The 18,199-nt window shown below is 38.5% G+C and overlaps 2 protein-coding genes and 2 long non-coding RNA genes across 4 annotated transcripts in view; 2 read left to right on the top strand and 2 right to left on the bottom strand.

Moving 5' to 3' along the window:
- Positions 1-18,199, bottom strand: part of LOC134804928 (uncharacterized) — a 273,322-nt gene that overhangs the window by 152,861 nt on the left and 102,262 nt on the right. The window lies entirely within an intron of this gene.
- Positions 589-8,450, top strand: LOC134804805 (dnaJ homolog subfamily C member 3). Its single transcript, XM_063778056.1, has 11 exons — positions 589-793; positions 882-992; positions 1,195-1,289; positions 1,511-1,615; positions 5,083-5,283; positions 5,811-5,936; positions 6,333-6,557; positions 6,955-7,072; positions 7,463-7,595; positions 7,729-7,858; positions 8,255-8,450. Exons 1-11 carry the CDS (start codon positions 712-714, stop codon positions 8,414-8,416), a joined length of 1,488 nt encoding a protein of 495 aa, XP_063634126.1. The 5' UTR covers positions 589-711; the 3' UTR covers positions 8,417-8,450.
- LOC134804943 (uncharacterized) lies at positions 8,470-9,173 on the top strand. Its single transcript, XR_010146203.1, has 2 exons — positions 8,470-8,594; positions 8,675-9,173. It is a non-coding gene; the product is annotated as an uncharacterized LOC134804943 (long non-coding RNA).
- LOC134805103 (uncharacterized) lies at positions 13,646-16,368 on the bottom strand. Its single transcript, XM_063778403.1, has 5 exons — positions 16,206-16,368; positions 15,240-15,448; positions 14,924-15,152; positions 14,550-14,732; positions 13,646-14,031 (listed from the first exon to the last, which is right to left on the bottom strand). Exons 1-5 carry the CDS (start codon positions 16,366-16,368, stop codon positions 13,709-13,711), a joined length of 1,107 nt encoding a protein of 368 aa, XP_063634473.1. The 3' UTR covers positions 13,646-13,708.

Here is an 18,199-nt window from a genome sequence, read left to right on the forward strand (position 1 = left end):
ATTTTTTGCGCGTGTTACAGGACACACCCGGTATAGCACGAATGAATTAATAATGCTAATAGACACGTACCGGACCGCGAAATGGTCAGTGGCCTATTTTATTAAGCTACAATTTACAATTTACAAGCGGAAGTCTCGTTCTAACACATAGGGTTAGAAAGAGACTTCCGCTTGTAAATTGTAACTTGTAGCTTTATAAAATAGGCCACTGGTCGCCATATCTCTTTCTCGCTCTTATTCATAGCTGCGTCGTTTAGGCTAGGATCGCACGAGCAATTTTTGTCTCCGCGACTATTATATCTCGCATATCAAGTATATGGCCTCTATGGGTATTTATAGATGGTCAATCAAATCTTGTCAGTAGAAAAAGGCGCGATATTAAAATTTTCTATGATACGATATCTCTTCGCGCCTACATTTTTCTAATTTGCCGCCTTTTTCTACTGACAAGATCTGCTTGACCAGCTTTAGTATGAAAATGCGACAGAGACAATAAAAAAGTTGCCGAGACAAAAAAGTTCCTCGTGCTCGCCTAGCCTAACTTGGCTTTTTCTCTTCCGAGCAGTTAGCTTTGAAATGTCTGATTTGGACCAATCAGGACAGACCACGAAAAGTGCCGTAAGAAAGATGGATTGTGGCTCTGTCAACTAATTAGTTTGTATTGAAATTAAATGTAATACACTTTAAGAGCCACTTTAAAAATTAAAAATAATGATGGACTATTTAGTGAATATTAATTGGAACAAAATAACACCATGTCTTGTTTTATTAGTGCTAGAAATAGTGTTAGAATGTAAGTTTAGCATTGACCGGACTGCTATTGGCCTGATTTTTTCGGTACTTTTGCATTAGGGTTTATAAATATTTTTTGTGTGACACAGTTTCAGATTGTGCGACGCCTGCAGAGGTGAACAAGCACCTGGAGCTGGGCCGGGACTTCCTGGCGCGAGGGCAGCTCTCGGACGCGCTCACGCACTACCATGCAGCAGTCGGTCAGTGAACATTCCTACATATCGGCTGCTTTACGTTCGGGCCTTATCTGGTGATACTCATCTTATATTCAGTCAACAATCATCTTTGTTTAGTTATTGTTTGTAAATTGGTGAGGTGGAGGTCGCTTACCATAAATTATGGAATACATTGGTTTTTAATGTGGCATGATAAATTAACTGATAAACTTATTTATCTTTTTAGAGGGTGACCCACACAACTACCTCACATATTTCAAGCGTGGTACAGTTTACTATGCACTGGGTAAAGCAAAGTTTGCACTACAAGACTTCACTAAGGTAAGAATGAAGATTCTCTGGGCACACTAGATTTCATCTTATATTATTTTCTGTTATAGTACTGTAAGGAGTGAGTAATATACACTAAAGTTGGCTACCCCTTATATATCAATCACATAAGATTCACAATTCACACATTTTGTGGTGGCATTATAAGGGGATGGCTGATTTTAGGGCACTAGACTCTGTGTATTGTATTTCAATTTTCATACTGTTTTTAGGTGTTGGAGTTGAAAGCTGACTTTACTTCAGCGCAAGTGCAGCGTGCTAATGTCTACCTCAAACTAGCTCAATACAGAGAGGCTAAAGAAGACTTCTTGCAAGTCGTAAGTATTATAGATAAAACTTGTCCTAATTCCATAAAGCTAATAAATCCTTACCTAAACTGTAGCACTTGGTTTGCATATGATAATTAAGCGATTTTAATATTTTTTTCAATAATTTATTACAACCCTGTAATTCCATTCAGTGTTAAGACGAAACAGGAGCTGAGTTTTAAACATTTTAGGTAAATATACCCGTCTCGCTAACGGAAGCGGCACCTAAAAGTAGTGCGATAAGGACAAGGCGAAAAATCCTGCGTAAAAATCTCAAAAATCGAGGTTTCGTACTCCTCTGTTTCCTCCTCCAAAACTTAACCAATCGTAACCAAATTTGGAAATCTAAATGATTATGAAATTATCTGTGTCGGACCGTTTTGCTTTTTTGGCTAATTGATATCAGTTTTGAATGCCATGCCTCTCATTGCGGCATAGTCAATTAGGCCATTTTGGCCATTTTTGAAGGGCTCTAGCGCCTTAAAAAACAAAAATATCAAAAAAAGCAAAACGGTCCACCACAGATATTGACAATATTAATCTGTGTTGAAAAAATAATTGCTCTAGCTTCAAAAACCACGGAGGAAAACGAGGAGTACGTTTGTATGGAGAAATGACCACTCCCATTGGCTCTTAAGTAGCTGTATTAGATTTGTGTTAGGTGAGCTTTTATGAGATGATTAAAGAGCATATGTCTCATAAGTAACTTTGAAATTATATTTTAGACCCCAGCTTATTATACCTACAGTTCTAGAATTAATGCCGTGTTATGACATTAAAACTTTCGTGTTTTGAACACACATCAAAACATATCTGAACCAGGTCTTTAACGAGTTCTATTTGTTACCTTTATTTCGGACGTGTCGACTCAGGTTTCACTGGTCATTGGTGGTGAGATATCCGCTACCAGAACTAGTGAAACCTGCGTCGAAAAGTCGGAAATAAAGGTACTTAACAAAATAAATTGTGCATAGACCCAGTTTAAATATGTTTTAATATTTATGCCGTGTTGTAAGTTATCTATGAATGTGTTAGTATGAAAACTAGAGTCACTGAGACTCTAGTTTTCATACTAAAATGCTGTAATTTCATATCCATTACTATAGTTACCTATTCATGAATAACATTCATATGAATGTGGTTTTTAATATTTTATAGTTAGTATTTTCCTTGCATTCGTTTGGTGAATAGTTTCTTGTTTCACTCGGTAGTAAAGTTTGTTTGAACCTCGCGCCTTCTCACCCACGCAACACTCGAGATACGCGTCACGCTCGTTGTTCAATTTTGCAATCGTTCGTTTGCTCGGGCATCATATTGAAATATTACTATCAGGCATTAAACAACAACATTACCCGCTTATAAAACAAACACTATTTAATGATAATAATGAAATAATGTTAAGGTGTACATACCTACTGATTGTTGGTATGAACCACGTATTTAACGACAAATGTGATAAAGCATGTATAATACCTATTCACTAACGTAATTTAATTTTTTGTATTCTGTCGTAACACCAGATGCGATTGCTTCACTTTTATTATGTTGTATGTTGTACATTATATTTCCAAGTTCTAGATTGTTCTAGACCGTGTTGTTTTTTTCTGTAGTTGTGTCATTTTAAAAGTAAAGTAGGTATGTATAATATTTATAAATGTATTAAGGTATATGGATATGGTAATTTTGAATCTTCCTTTCCCATGGTGAAAACTCAAACCTGTGTCTATTTCCGAATGCTATTGACATACCTATTTAAACAATAGGCTATATGACAAATTTTCATTTATGGTATCAATCGATTAGGTTTGTTTTTAGGATCAAATATCTATATGGGTCCCCCATTGCATTAAAGCAATACAAAAGTCAGAAATGATAGTCAAAGTCCGACAGTCGTACTTCACTCGCAAAACGCTCCTAACAAAACGATAAGTGAACATGACGTCAAGGTCACTGAGAGTCCATCTTGAAGTATAGTCAAAATAAGAAAATTGCGTTGTTGTTTGTGAAATATTGCGTTTACGTATATAGATATAGACTGGTCATATTTTTGTAAAAATCGATTTCGACTGGCAAATCATATTACTTGTAGGCAACCGGGTTTTTTAACCTAATTAGACCCCGCTGAATCCGAATTTGCCGGTTGCTTGATCGAATTCTTGACTGGAAGTGAGATATTTGATATTAAAGGTCCCTTTTTTTAGTTTTTCGTAACAAAACTCTTAAACTGTGGCGCATAACAAAAAATGTTCTGATACATAAAATTGCCTACAAGAAAGATTCCGTACAATTTTTGTAATATGATTTGCCAGTCGCATCAAGAAGGAGACCGATTTTGAAGTTTTTTGTCTAGTCTAATATAGTTGCTATACAATATTTTTTTGGATAAAATGTAAGGAATCGAATGGTATGCTTACTTATTTTCTTTTTGGAAGTAAAAAAAAATGTATATTTTGAAACTTTCAGGTCCTGTATTTTTATATGATTTCCATATATTATTTTAATATCCACATTATTGTGATAAATTGCTCATTTGCTATCTATTTTACTAGATTTTGTTATAAAATTCAACATGTGTCATCATCCCTATTGTATTAATAATGTGATGGGAGTTAGTTAAGTTAAGAGTCAAGTCCATGTAGATGAACGGGCAATATGAGCCCATGCCTACAACCAAGAGCGTTTCTGGTTCAAGTAATACAATCAGGATTAAAGGCAAATTTTTCAACGTTGGCCTTACCGCCAACGTTGAAAAATTTAAATATGTTTTCTGCCTCTTTATTGCTCGAATCAAGAGTGATAGAGAGGCAGATAACGATTTTTGATGTTGGCGGTAGGCTGTCAGAGGTGAGAGGACCTACCACGAACACCGAAGCTCGCAAATTGCGGGCATCTTTCTCTTTTACTCCAATTAATCAGAGTTCGGTGTTTCTGAGGGCGTACCAGAAATCAAGTCTGCTTAGTTTTTAAGAAAAAGTACTTCAATAATTATTAATGAAGTCGGCCGGTTTAAGCTCGATCGCACGTGCCTGTGCCAGTTTATGGCGAAATCTACTAAAATGCAACAATGTTATAAAAGGTACAGTCTGGCAAACCAATTTTGTCAGTTACAGTGGATTAAAAAAACTATACTCACAAGAACATTGAAGTGTAGGTGTTATATTTATTATCTATTAAAATTAACTTTAAAAGATCATTTTGAACAGGAATTTATTTACTGTTACTGTCTCCATATATGGTGGTGATATAATAAAGTACATTAATTACTAAATATCTGGGAGACCAAACGTCAACTTTTCTCGGAAAACACATAAATACTCAAAAATAAGACTTAGCTAGATCAATTTGTCGTCCCGGAAAACCCCCATACAGCAAATTTCATCGAAATCGTTAGAGCCGTTTCCGAGATCCCCGAAATATATATATTTAAACAAGAATTGCTCGTTTCAAGGTATAAAATTGCGTGAGTTTGTCGACAGACGTACGCAGACCCATATAACAGCGAAGCATTAGCGCAGTACCACAAGATCGACGAGTACATGGAGGACTTGAGGTTGGTGGAGGCGTACTACCGCGGCGGCGACCACCGCGCCGCGGTCGAGCTCGCCACGCGCCTGCTCGAGGTGTCGCCGTGGTCCGCGCAGCTGCGCCAACTGCGCGCCGAGAGCTACATAGCCCTGGTTAGTGCGCTTGGTTAGGTGTACCTATTGTAGTACTTAGTTTAGGTTCGTAACTACAATTCTACCTACCACCTACATTTATTAGTTGGAATCATTGTGGTTATGAAGATCAGCAGGCAGCAGGTCCAACAGTGGATCTCTAAAATCTAGATGTGATTATGATAACAAATGGTTTAATGTCTTAACTGTCTAATCATTAATCAAACAAAAATTTGATACGAATAATACTTGAGTCAGGGCTTTTTTCTACCCGTATCATAACTTGTGTACTTAATCAAAAGTCTAGCAACTTACCCTATTGTCTTACCCACCTACCAATATTATTACTTTCGCTACTTTGGTCCAATAATCATGTACAGTACTGCGGTACTAAAGTTTCACTCCTACGCCATTGTTGAAAGAGAATAGTTACAGCATGTGTGTGTGAACACACACACATACATACCTCATATGATTAAAAGCGATAACTGATAAGTTGACGAGGCTTATTGTAAATATGTCACTAACTATTGAATTGTATCTTCCAGAATGATCTGTTCTCCGCTGTGTCTGACATTCGGTCAGTCAATCGGCTCCAACAAGACTCCACAGATGGCTACTACCGGCTTGCGACGTTGTTGTATCAACTGGGGCACGTCAGTGATGCCCTAAAGGTAAATAATATGTTACCACTAACTCTCTTTCATTAGACCTGTGTCATAATGTTTGAGTCCCCACATACTTCTTTACATTGTGTTTGTATTTTTATTATGTAGTTTGATATCTATAAATTATTTAACAAAAAATGGTGCTTTAAAATACACATTCATTTAAAAGATTTTATCGGATCATAGGTAAATTGGCGCATTTGAACAACAGAACTGTTGCCATATACTTCTAGGTAGTTTTCGTTAATTTGATGTATTCATCCCGTTTGGCTAATAAAATAGGGGACTGTTGCAAATCACTTCCAAATAATACTAAATAAACGCAGAAAATGATAATGCAACTGACTCAACTTAGCAAGTCAACCTGCAGCTATATCAATTTTGTTGTATGTATCGTAACAGGAAGTACGCGAGTGCCTTAAACTAGATCCCGAACACAAGAAGTGCTTCCCGTTGTACAAGAAGATCAAGAAGGTTGACAAGCTACTGCTGGACTGCGAGGAGCAGAGCGAGGCCCGCGACTACGTCAAGTGCATGAGCAGCGCCGAGAAAGTGCTCAAGATCGAGGACGAGGTCTCCTTAGTCGTGTTCGAGGCCAAGCGGTGGCTTTGCAGCTGCGCGACCAAGGTTAGCCATCTGCATTATTCTTTTTTCCGAAAATTGGATGCCAATAATGACATGATGTGTGGGGTTTGTTTACAGTCTTTAGGTAAAGAGCGTTTTTAAATGATTGGTAAAAATAAATCACTTTCGACGTTCCTTTTTGATATTATTAATTATTTTCTAATAAACAACTTGCTTGCATGTGCTGCGTATAGACATCCTCATCAAAAGTTAAATTTATAAATATAAAACTTAGCCATAATCTGAGTGCCTATCGCAAACATCTTTGGTCGGTCGACAGTTTGTCTCTATCGCTCTTGTGTTCGAGAGTTATAAAATATTCTGGGTAGGCCCTCCGGTTTGTTAGGTCGGCGCTGACACGCCTGGCCAGAGCTACTCGTATATCTGAAGCACGTTTCAGGAGGAGCAGTACACGGAGGCGCTGGGGCACTGCGCCGCGGCGCTGGCCATCAAGCCTGACGCGCGCGTGCTGTGCGACCGCGCCGACGCCATGCTCGGCCTAGACATGTTCGACGACGGTGAGCTCACACCTTACACTACACGCCACACACTTATGAATATGTTATGTTATGAGTATTATGACAACCTACTTTGATTATATTATTTTCGTAAATATACATGGGTGGAATTAACACCACCATAACCCAAAAAAATTTTTTAGATTAAAATGTATCTAGATAAAAATCGACATATTTGTTCTTTCACCTAAGAAGTTAGGTAGTATCGATTGATGTAAAAAGTAACTCGGTATTTTTGTATACGAATGCAAACTTCTTTGGTTTACCCTAACAAGAAATTATAAAAATCTCCGTGTTAATTCTTTGGCACGATTTTTCTCCATTTACCGTCACCGAGCTTCCACTGTAGTTTGGTCCACTTGATATAAACAATTATTTATTTATTTGCAGCCATACATATGTACAAAGAAGCGTTAGAATTAGATGAAGGGTTCCAGAGAGCAAAGGATGGCCTCAGCCGCGCGCAGAAACTGCAGAAACAGTCTGAACAAAGAGATTATTATAAGATTCTAGGCGTTAAGAGGTAAGTTCTGAACCACCGCTGGATAAAAAAATCTACTTGTTTAGTTTAAATTCATTAGTATCTAAAAACGAATCTTGTGGTTTGTTGTGTGTAGAGGAAGTATTTATTAAGGCAGTCGTGTTGTGTACTACAGGACAGCAAATAAGCAGGAAATTACTAAGGCGTATCGAAAGGCGGCGCAGAAGTGGCACCCCGACAACTACCAGGGCGACGAGAAGAAGGTTGCCGAAAAGAAGTTCATCGACATCGCCGCAGCTAAGGAGGTACTATCCTTGATAATATAGTCTAGTCTAGCTGATGCATTAAGGATTTCTTATCGCACTTGCTCATCGTCCTTTTTAAACCGGACAATTGAGATTTGGTAATTTAATAATGAATTCTAGTGACATGTGTTCAAATTGACATTGAACATTGCACGATTATATCAGCCCGGGTGGAAAGGGGTAAGCGGCGTCTGAAACATGCTGGCATATTGAGCTAGCTTTTATCAGGAGAAGGCAATCATCGGTCTATCTAAATAATAATTTTTGGGGTAATAAAAAAGGCGTGAAAATGTTTTAAGCCCCTAAAGTAATATAATGACGCAACGAGATGGTAATTTTCAAGATGTAGAGACAGTTATGTATGTTCGGTTAGACGTAACGTGTCGGTGGTGGCAGGTGCTGACGGACCCCGAGAAGCGCGCGCAGTTCGACGCGGGCGTGGACCCGCTCGACCCGGAGTCGCAGCGCGGCGGCGGCGGCGGCGGCCCCTTCAACAACCCCTTCCACCACTTCCAGCAGGGCGGCTCCCCCTTCCAGTTCAAGTTCCACTTCAACTAAACATATCACTTGCGTGAGACCAAACAGAGAAGATACCACCTGCACTATATACACACGCCAAATACGACTGACTTTCACGGCTTGACTCATTATTAACAATGGCGTACCTAAATTAAAAATAGTAATTTTTAATTTAAGTCTAAAATGTAAATAAATTTATATTTTTTAGTCTTCTTTAGTTGTCAAGCGGACCCCAGGCTCCCATGAGCCGTGGCAAAATGCCGGGATAACGCGAGGAAGAAGAAGAGTCTTCTTTAGTTGGTTTTACGCTAGGTTAACGCGATTAGATGAATTACTAGCCCCGAGGCTCCCGGTCGCACCCTAGCCTTATATATTTATTTATGATCAGTGTCAATAGCATACATGCAGTAAACATTTTCCTTAAGAGCCCATCAACGTGCACACTTTGATTGAATACATCAAACTAGTTTTTATGTTGCTGGATAATCCAAAGCAAGCAACATAAAAACTAGTTTGATGTATTCAAACGGTACATAGATACAAAATACAGTACGTAGCGGCCCCCTTTTTTAAATATCTTTCGTTAAATTTAAATAATCACGAATATTTAGCAATGGCGCTAGTGTGCACGTTGATGGGCTCTTAAAATCTTCCTATAATTGTAACAGACTGGATCCGGGGGTGCTTGCTGGATTACATGCCGTAAATAAATGTTATTTATCGGCAAAACTAGTCTTATTTCTCTAGAATTATGTACAAATCAAAAAGCATTAAGTATATTTATTTCAAGTACATATATTACTTATTATTACGAGAACAATGTTTCGCCACTGAGATTGCTCGTGATTGCATTCTGCATTTGAATCACCACACTTGCCTTAACCTTTTGAACGCCAAACGGTGCATCCATTTGCCGTGCCACTAACGCCACGGGGGTAAAATTTAGTTTTGTGAATAAATAATGCCAACCTAAAAGTGGGGTGTTTTTCAGTAGATTTTCATCAAAAAACGATCGACGTCAAATGCCGTCTTTGGCGTCGTTGTCACGATTTTGCGTTGACGTCAATTGCCGTCTGTGGCGTTCAAAAGGTTAAAGGGAAACTATTCACTTATTTTTAGCACTATGGTGATTCATTGCTCGCCAAAACTCTTGTTCAAAATGTTTGTCAGCATTTAAAAAAGTTTGTACATTAGTTAATTGCGTATGTTCTGTGCAGATTATTGTTAGTTCTCAATATCACCTCGCGAGCTTTCTAGCCTAATGGAAGTGTCGTAGACATTTTTTTTGCCTGTCATTACGTTACCGTCGTACAACAATACAAAAATAGTAAAATAATCTTTGGATGTACAAACTTCTTTGAAAATGTTATTGTATGATCATCAAGAGCTTGCTATTTATCAAAGAGTTTTTGATAGTAGAAGAGAAGTAAAGTCTAAGAAAAAATGACGCCCATAGTTTGACAGCTGTTTTAGATAGGGTTGTACTGCGTCATTTTTTGTGGTCACGGGAATGTCAAACATCAACTTTTGTCATATAGTCATATTCGAAACAAGAATTAGACTTGACACATCTTCTACAATCAATGAATCTTTGCTATTTATATAATTTTGTTGATTGTGAATCGGAGTTAGTACTTCTCTCTATAAATATAAATATATTATTAGCGCGGTTTTACTTCAATGTAGGTAAGTCCTACTTTAAAGGACACCATAAATCGTTCGAAGTTTTTGTAACTAATTGTAACATAATGATTTGTTTTATTTATTTTTTTATTATTTAAAGTACAAAATCGCATTTGGAGCTAAGCATTACCAATCACGTGTTATTTACAAATATACGGTAACAAATATGATGACTACAGCAATAATAAAGTGTCTAACTAAATGTTATGTACGAATATAATGACAACGCCTCCGTACTGTCATAGCTGTCGTAACGGCTAGCGTCTGATATAGATGTATATTATAAATACAATTGTAAGATACCCAGGCGATTTAAAATTCGTTGCGTATTCCGTACACTGTTCCTTCAAGACATCATTTCACATTTTGGTTAGAGCTCCTTCCCACTGAGAGCAGTTTCCCACTGACGTGACGTCCAGTTTTTTGCGGGTACTTACGGCTTTTTGCAGGATCCCGTTTTAGTAGTATAGGTGCTAATATAGTAACTTTCAGGATTCTTTCAGGATTTAGGGGATCCTGCAAAAAACCGTACCCGCAAAAATCTGCTCTTACGTGACTACCTACAACCAATTTTGAGTTCGTTCTGAGTGACGTAAGCGACAGGCGCGGATCCAGCCCTCAAAAAAGGTTGTGGTCACAGCCACTCCAAAATCGGCCAAGTGCGAGTCGAGGGTACCTGATGATTCCCCGACCAATAAATTCGCAGAGGGATCACAAGCGATTTATTTCAGTCTATACACACTTAGCGCCACTTGCACTAACCCGGGGTTAACCCGTTAAACCGTTAACCCAGTGTCAAATTGTACTGGTAACGATGGTAACTCCACTCCAGGTTTAACCGGTTAACCACAGGTTAGTGTGATGATGCAAGTGGCGCTTAGATAGATAACTACGCTAAAAAACTCCTTCGGCTGTAAATTAAAAGCTGGCAATAAGCTAGAGATAATTGCCCCTGTTTAGTAAATAATCTATATTTTTGCAAATAATTAGGGCTCTGTATTCAGCTGGGGTACCTACCCTAATGATTCCCCGACCAATTTTTAGCAGATTGTCAATTCGCTTACAACGTTTCGCCGAAAATGGTTTCGTAGAGTCAATTATTCGTAGATGTAAGTTTTGGTCAACTAACTTTTGGTAGACTCTTGATTCACGTATCATTCAGTTCGCTTCTGTGTAAATTAGCAGACTAATAATTATTAGAAGAATTTTATTTGGTAGAGTAATCTTTTCATCAAGCAACCTTCAGTCGAGTAACGTTTTATAACTTTTTTTAAAGTTTTTGTCAAGTGGCACTCGATCACACTACATGTAAGTATACTTAAGTACTGATGTGGACGGTTTTTACCTGTGGACACTAATACCGGTATTTAAAGAACTACTAACGATATACTACCATCGTGGACTTAAATGCATTTTCTTATATTACTAACAATTAGTTATTCACCATAGGTATTTATAAATTTAAAATAAAATATATTTTAAATTTATTTTATTTTTTTGGCTCTGAAAAAAAATTGTTAATAACTTGTAATTGTATAATATACAATACAAAATGATACAAGTGTGTAAATAATCACAAAATAAGCTTCAAGGTTTCTGTTAGGTTTAAGATATCGGGTAGATGAGATTTTCACGCCAGCCGGTTGCACCCGGCAACAGCCTTGTCAGTCGGAATATAGCTATACGATAAACGGCCGTGTCTCATTTCTTGGCACCCTTTTCCCTCCAAAATAACAGTTTCATTGTTGTTTTCTACAGTTTTCGTATTTCGCCAGATGTTTAATTGATAACTAAATAGTATGGTTAATAAAAAGGATGTAGAGTAGTGGACACCCTGACTAACGAAAAATCTAGCTTTATTCGTCTAAAGCTTTGCGTACTAAACGATGATTCTGAGGTCTTTGTAGACCCTGGAGACAATATCAAGTCCAAAATAATTGCTGGAAAGTTGTACCAAGAATATTGTCCATAGGTACAAACCCTGCATAATATCATACAAAAATATCAATTTTAACATTTATTTTATATATCTGGTTCCTATTTAGCTAACGTGATAAAACTAGTCTGCAATTATAGACTATTTAATAATTGTTCAAAAGAAATAAATAAGTTTTTCACATTGTCAATAGTTTATGATTTATGAACAAAATAAGGCCAAAATCTGGAAAATGTCCACGTGTAGAGCACTTGCCCCTCTACACTTAAGTAGTCGGAATTTTACCAAAAATGGCATGCGATTTTTCGTAAGGTCTATGGAGCCCTTTCCATATCCATATAGACCTGCGCTGCGCTCTAAAACTCCTATGACAGTCAATTAAAAGCTGGAATTATTTTAAGAAATCGTACAAAAAATTCTGAATGTTTAAATTAATGACTCCATAAGTTAACAATTTAAAAAAATTGCTGTTTATTCTGTATCACTAATAATTTGAGTTGTCCGCTGATATAAATACTTATGGGGCAAATTTTCTATTTATAGTTTTATTTTTGAGCTTAGTTTTAATTTTAGTTTTTAATTTTAATTTTTGACTTGTTTTTTTTGATAATAAATATTTGATAAAATACTTATGACAGCTAGGAGTTCTATTTCACTAAGTACCTAGGTACCGTGTTTCGGGCAATGGTTAATTTACTCGGGCAATTTTGACGTTCAACAAACGATCATTGTACGAAAAGTAAATCTGCGTATCGATCAACTGACTACTCTGCGTATTTACCTATACCTAATGAAATTCTGCCAAATGTTCCTCTGCCAAAGCGTCTGCGAAACAAAAATCGGCGAAATTCTACTCGGGAAATCTATAGGGCACCCTATTAGGGTTGTGGGCATGCCCACCGTGCCCACAACGGTGGATCCGCGCCTGGTAAGCGACGACTCGCCTTGTTTGTATTGTACTAAATGATCTTACCCACACTACCACATAGAACTTGCGACTGTTACTCGTAGCTTTCTGTGATATCTTCGCCTTCGTAACATCACGCTTTAGTGGCTCAATTAGAACAAATGCTTATTAAGTCGTTTATCGGAGTTTGTTCAAGTTCTTAGATCGGCGCGCGTACTAGAAATATTTTGTTGGGAAGATAACTTAGTTAGCAGTGTAGGAAAGGATACCGATCTCAACATACGCTAAGGGTCGGTTGCACCAAACTGTTCGTATCGTTAAAAAGTTCGCTAAATTTTTATGTATGGAAAGTTTCATAGTAAAGCGCCGGGGCGCGCCGGCTGACGTTGATCAGTCTGTCAAATGTGGTTGGTGCAACTGGCCCTTAGTGAGGTCCTAACAATCTGTAACCGAATGAGGGCCGGTTGCACCACGTATTTTACTTTCGTTCACTAAACTTGTATTTTTGTGAAAATTCATTATTCATAGCTCTGAGTAACGTTTACCAGTTCGTCGATTGTGTTTGGTGCAACCGGACTAACTAATAATTTATTTTATATATTATTATGTTATTTTGTTGTGATTCTTAACTTTGTAAATATTATAGAATAATAAGTCATTATGATAAACAATTTGTTTTATTTACAAATTATAAATAGGCCTGTATTCGTCTTAATACATTTATGATAATTAAATTCAGTCTTATTTTTTATGTTTAAAATTAGCATAAATAAACCTCCGCGGGTGAACGCTTTGATTAAATAAATTAGGACTGTGTCGAAGGCTTGTTGGGGGTTTCAGTCGTGGTTAACGTGGTTTCCTGGGTAAGTTTGTTCTTCGAGACAGCCTCTATCTCGTTACTGAGTTTAGCCTTGTCCTCTCCTTTCTCGCAGACGTATCTATGTTTGAGTCCGCAGTCCTGGCCCCTGTATACGTAAGCGCGCGCCGCGGGGTCGTGGATGAGCGCGAGGCAGCGGCCGTCGCCGACGACGGTCACGTTGCCGCCCGCGCCGCCCGACACGGGCCGCGCTGAGTTGGACCAGATCCAGAGCAGGCCGGGATTGAGCCCGCCGGTCCACCAGTCCAGTGCTGTTGTTGTTAGTAAGTCACATATTAATAATGTTATTATATATATATACCTACTTACGCCTCCGAATAAACAAGAGTGGTGACGCTCAAGATACTTATGGGTGAGATTCGTTACCAATTTATATAGTGCCGGTAGTTCAATTCACATCAATCAACTTCATAAAAACCTTAAGTGGGCATTTTTATTTAATGTTGTACCCCAATTAGCATTTGAGATTTTTGAATTTTTATGGTATTTCCACTCAGAATCGTACGATCGAGGAAAAAAGTGTTCCAAAATGTCATAAATTTTTTGTTTGTCAGTTTTGTTGAAATGCCCAATTAATGTTTGTAGCCAAGAAATGTTCGGCTAGACGTTCAATATTTGAAATTTGTAATAATGGGCAAGGTTTGCAGCCTCATTATTTACTTAGCGAAGTTTTGTTAATTCCTAATGTTAATCCTGCTGTCGACCATAATTTAATTTTAGAGAATTCCCTTATGTTATCACTTGACAGTATTTTAGTAAAGTTAAATACCTTTTATTTTGCTATCGCTGAGCAAGTGCGCAAATAGCTGCCGGCGCTCGGGCTCGGCCTCAAGCTCCAGCAGGTTGGAGCGCAGCTTGCGGCACGCCAAGTTGGCCGTTTTCCAGTCCGCCGCCGCCGCCGACAAGTGGTAGCATGTTTCGCCGACTCGCGTGAAATCTGCCACACAGGGCTCTGCAGAATAACAACATTTTTTATCTACGTGTCTACGGCTGCTATCATACCGCATAGGTAGGTACCTACTGCAATAAAGGCAAGGCGGCACTATACCGGCTGAGTCCCGTGACAAGTTCTTTACAAAAGCGGCATAAAGTTAGTGTGAAATCAGTCTTCTATCGAACCTAAATAAAACTATCGAAACTTACCTGGATGATGATTAGAACCGGCTACCAATACATGCATCGACTCCTCTAATTTTCTCAACCTCTTTTCCATTACATCGGCTCTGTACACCAATTTTTCAATGGCCGAAAGCAAGTACAAGTCGGTCTCTGTGACCTGCTTTCGTGGAGGATCATCTAACCTATCTATGGAATTTGGTCGATGTGGTTGTTGTGGATAAGCTGGAATTGGCTTGTTTTGCTGTGGAGGTGTCTGTAGGAATAGAAAAAAAAATCAATGACGGAAGCCGAAGGTATAAGTTTACATCTCTAGTACTGAGTTTACTAATATGATACGTACATACTCGTAGCTGGGTTTGAACTTATCCTTATACGGATTAGGGGGCCTATTGACTATCTTCCCGGGGCCGGGCGGCGGCGGCGGCGTGGCTGCCCACTCCTCGTAGGGCCGCGAGCCCGTAGGACGTGGCGCGGGCGGCGGCACTAGCGGCGTATCGATGCGGTCCGTTATGTAGTAGCCCGAGGACGGAGGAAGCGCCATTATTCTACCTGTTGGATTTAGTTCGCACCTCCGTGGTAAATGTTAAGATGGTTGAAGCATACAATGAACCTTGCAAAATCTAGTCCCATTCCCATCTGCTAAACGTCCCTTTCGTAATACGTATTAGATACCCCATAATAGGAATCATTCCGTAATTAATGCTTAAGTCATTATTTCAAAGTAGCTTGTGTTACAAGGGATCAAAATGATATATTTCCGTCAAGGGCGTACATTGTACATTGAATCCTGAATGAAGCGATGATTCTAATGTAGAATCCTGAGCGTAATGAGGGATTCAAGTGTTAACGCCCAAGACGAAATAATTTTGATACCGTGTGACACATACTGCTTTTCACATCAACTATGAGGAAAACAAAAAAAATCTTAGTGTTGACACAATTATTGTTTCAAAATATTATTCAAGCTAAAAAAAGAATGCATAAAATAACAAAAACAGTGTCCTAGAACAGAAAAGTGCCACTTTGATCCCCCCTAGCGGGGAGGAAAAGTGCCACTTTGATCCCTCCTAGCGGGGAAGAAAAAGCCCTTTTCCGAATAGGTGATGTGAAAAAAGCATTGTGCATATGGGTCATTTTGTAGACGAGATGTTTTGAAGTGTATCTAAAGGTTCATTTAGCGTGCCTGATAGTCGTACCGTTATAGCTACTAATTTTTATTTGCATCACTGTTATTAACCCATTGGTGAGGGTGAAAGGCACTCAGTTCTAGCGTCAAAATATCTCTTCAGAAACATGTCGAACGCACCCTGCCTGCCTGGGCGTTCTCCGGCGGAGGTGGCCCACTCCTCGAGCAGAGCGCTCCACAAGCCGGGGCCCGCGACATCGCACGTGTCGTCGGGAGCAGTCGAGTTCGACGCGTGCACGCCGTTTACAATAGCTACGGTGACTGCCAAAAACACCAACCTCATTGTGACTGAAAAAAAAAGCTTTACTTTAGAAATCTTTGCCAATCTTAGAATCTAGCTACGACACCACGTAAGTTTGTATTAAATACTGATATGGGAACTTTGGCACGGCAAGGTCACATATAAGTGATATAGGTATCTGAAGGACTGCGCTGCGCAATCTGAAGGTGCGTCCATCAGAATGTCCAAATCTATAGTCTACTGTATCTTTAGGTGTTTAAATAAAAGTAAAGAAACAATTTGTACGTTTTTGGGTAGGTAGTTATAACATTTATTGGTTAACCAACCAAATACAAAACCGCCTGAATCAATCACTGAACGACCTGACTTTAACCTACTTATATTATTTGATCATGTAATGTTTTTATCTACCCTCAACTGGCTTAAGGAGCCGTTTGAGGGTAGATTTTGTTTACTTTTATTTAAATACCTAACGATGATACAGAGTATAGCGAAAGGGTGTAAGCAACATTTTGGGACCACTCGCATTAGGTACTAGCGACTAGTGTCATAGGAAGTCACATTGGAAGGATTTGTGTATAGCAAGTTGCATCATAGGTTCTAGTGTAGTGCGTCACGTTGAGGTCACGGCAGGCGGTCACGTCCGTCCGCGTGGCGTAATGTTATGTAACGCAGCGGCGCGGGCGCGCGGTGAAAGTGGCAGGGCATCCGCCTGCGCCGCGCCGGTGTAAACAAGGACTGAGTTTCACGATATCCGCTTCGTGCTAATCGTGTATGATTTGAATTTCCATTAATACGGATTAAGGTTTTTTTTATGACTGTCTTAAAGTACTGACTTGAAATGAATGTGAAATGCTCAGATCTGCATGCTGTTAAAAATCAACCTCTAATTAAACCCCATCAAAAGTTACATCCGTTTCAAACCCAATCCCAAAACCATCATCTTAAAATCCTACAGGGTATGTACAGTCAGCAATACCTACTATTTGCATAGGTACTAATTTCTATGCAGGGGAAGGGGGTAACTTTTCTCTGCAGCTGACTGTCCTTTGATATAGAAACATGAAGAAAACAACACGATCACAATTAGGAAAAAAGTAATCAAATATTGAGTTGTTTCCTTATGTTGACTGGTAGAATTGACTTTTAATTTAAATGATGATTTATAATGATAAATATTTAATAACATTTATTTTGAATTGATTTGGTTTGATATTTTAGTTAGTATTTTCCTTGCGTTGGTGTGGTGAAAATGTTTGTGTTTCACTCGGTTGGCAAAATTTGTTTAACCCTCGCAGCGCTCAAGACTCCACTTTTTGAACCACTCGCTACGCTCGTCGTTCAATTTTGGAATCTTTAGCTTGTTCGAGTAGCACTATTGAGCACGAAAGGTGGATTCGTCTATCTATGCGGCTAAAGTTAAAACGGCCGTTTTTGTTATGAGTTAACAGATCTACGAATACAGCAACATAAAAACTAGTCTGATGTATTCAAAACTTGAATACAAAATAAATACAGTACGTAGCGGCCCCCTTTTCTGAATATATTTCGTTAAATTTAAATAGTCACGATTATTTAGCAGTGGCGCTAGTGTGCACGTTGATGGGCTCTTAAACAACAACTTTGCCCCCTTGTAAACAAATAACTATTTTTCTATTAATTTTTTACTTATATACCGATTAATAATCGATTTGTACGAGTATGCGAGTTATATGAACTTGGCGGAGGTCGTGGTCATCGTTACTTAAGATAATTATAGTTATTCCAATGTAAATTTTAATAAAAAAGCACTGACGACAATCCGATCTATCATTATAACACCTTACAATTAGAAAGTACCTTATCACTTGCGCTTACCTATAATTTATTCCAA

The sequence above is a fragment of the Cydia splendana genome, chromosome Z (genome assembly GCF_910591565.1).
Source record: "Cydia splendana chromosome Z, ilCydSple1.2, whole genome shotgun sequence".
Taxonomy (NCBI): domain Eukaryota; kingdom Metazoa; phylum Arthropoda; class Insecta; order Lepidoptera; family Tortricidae; genus Cydia; species Cydia splendana.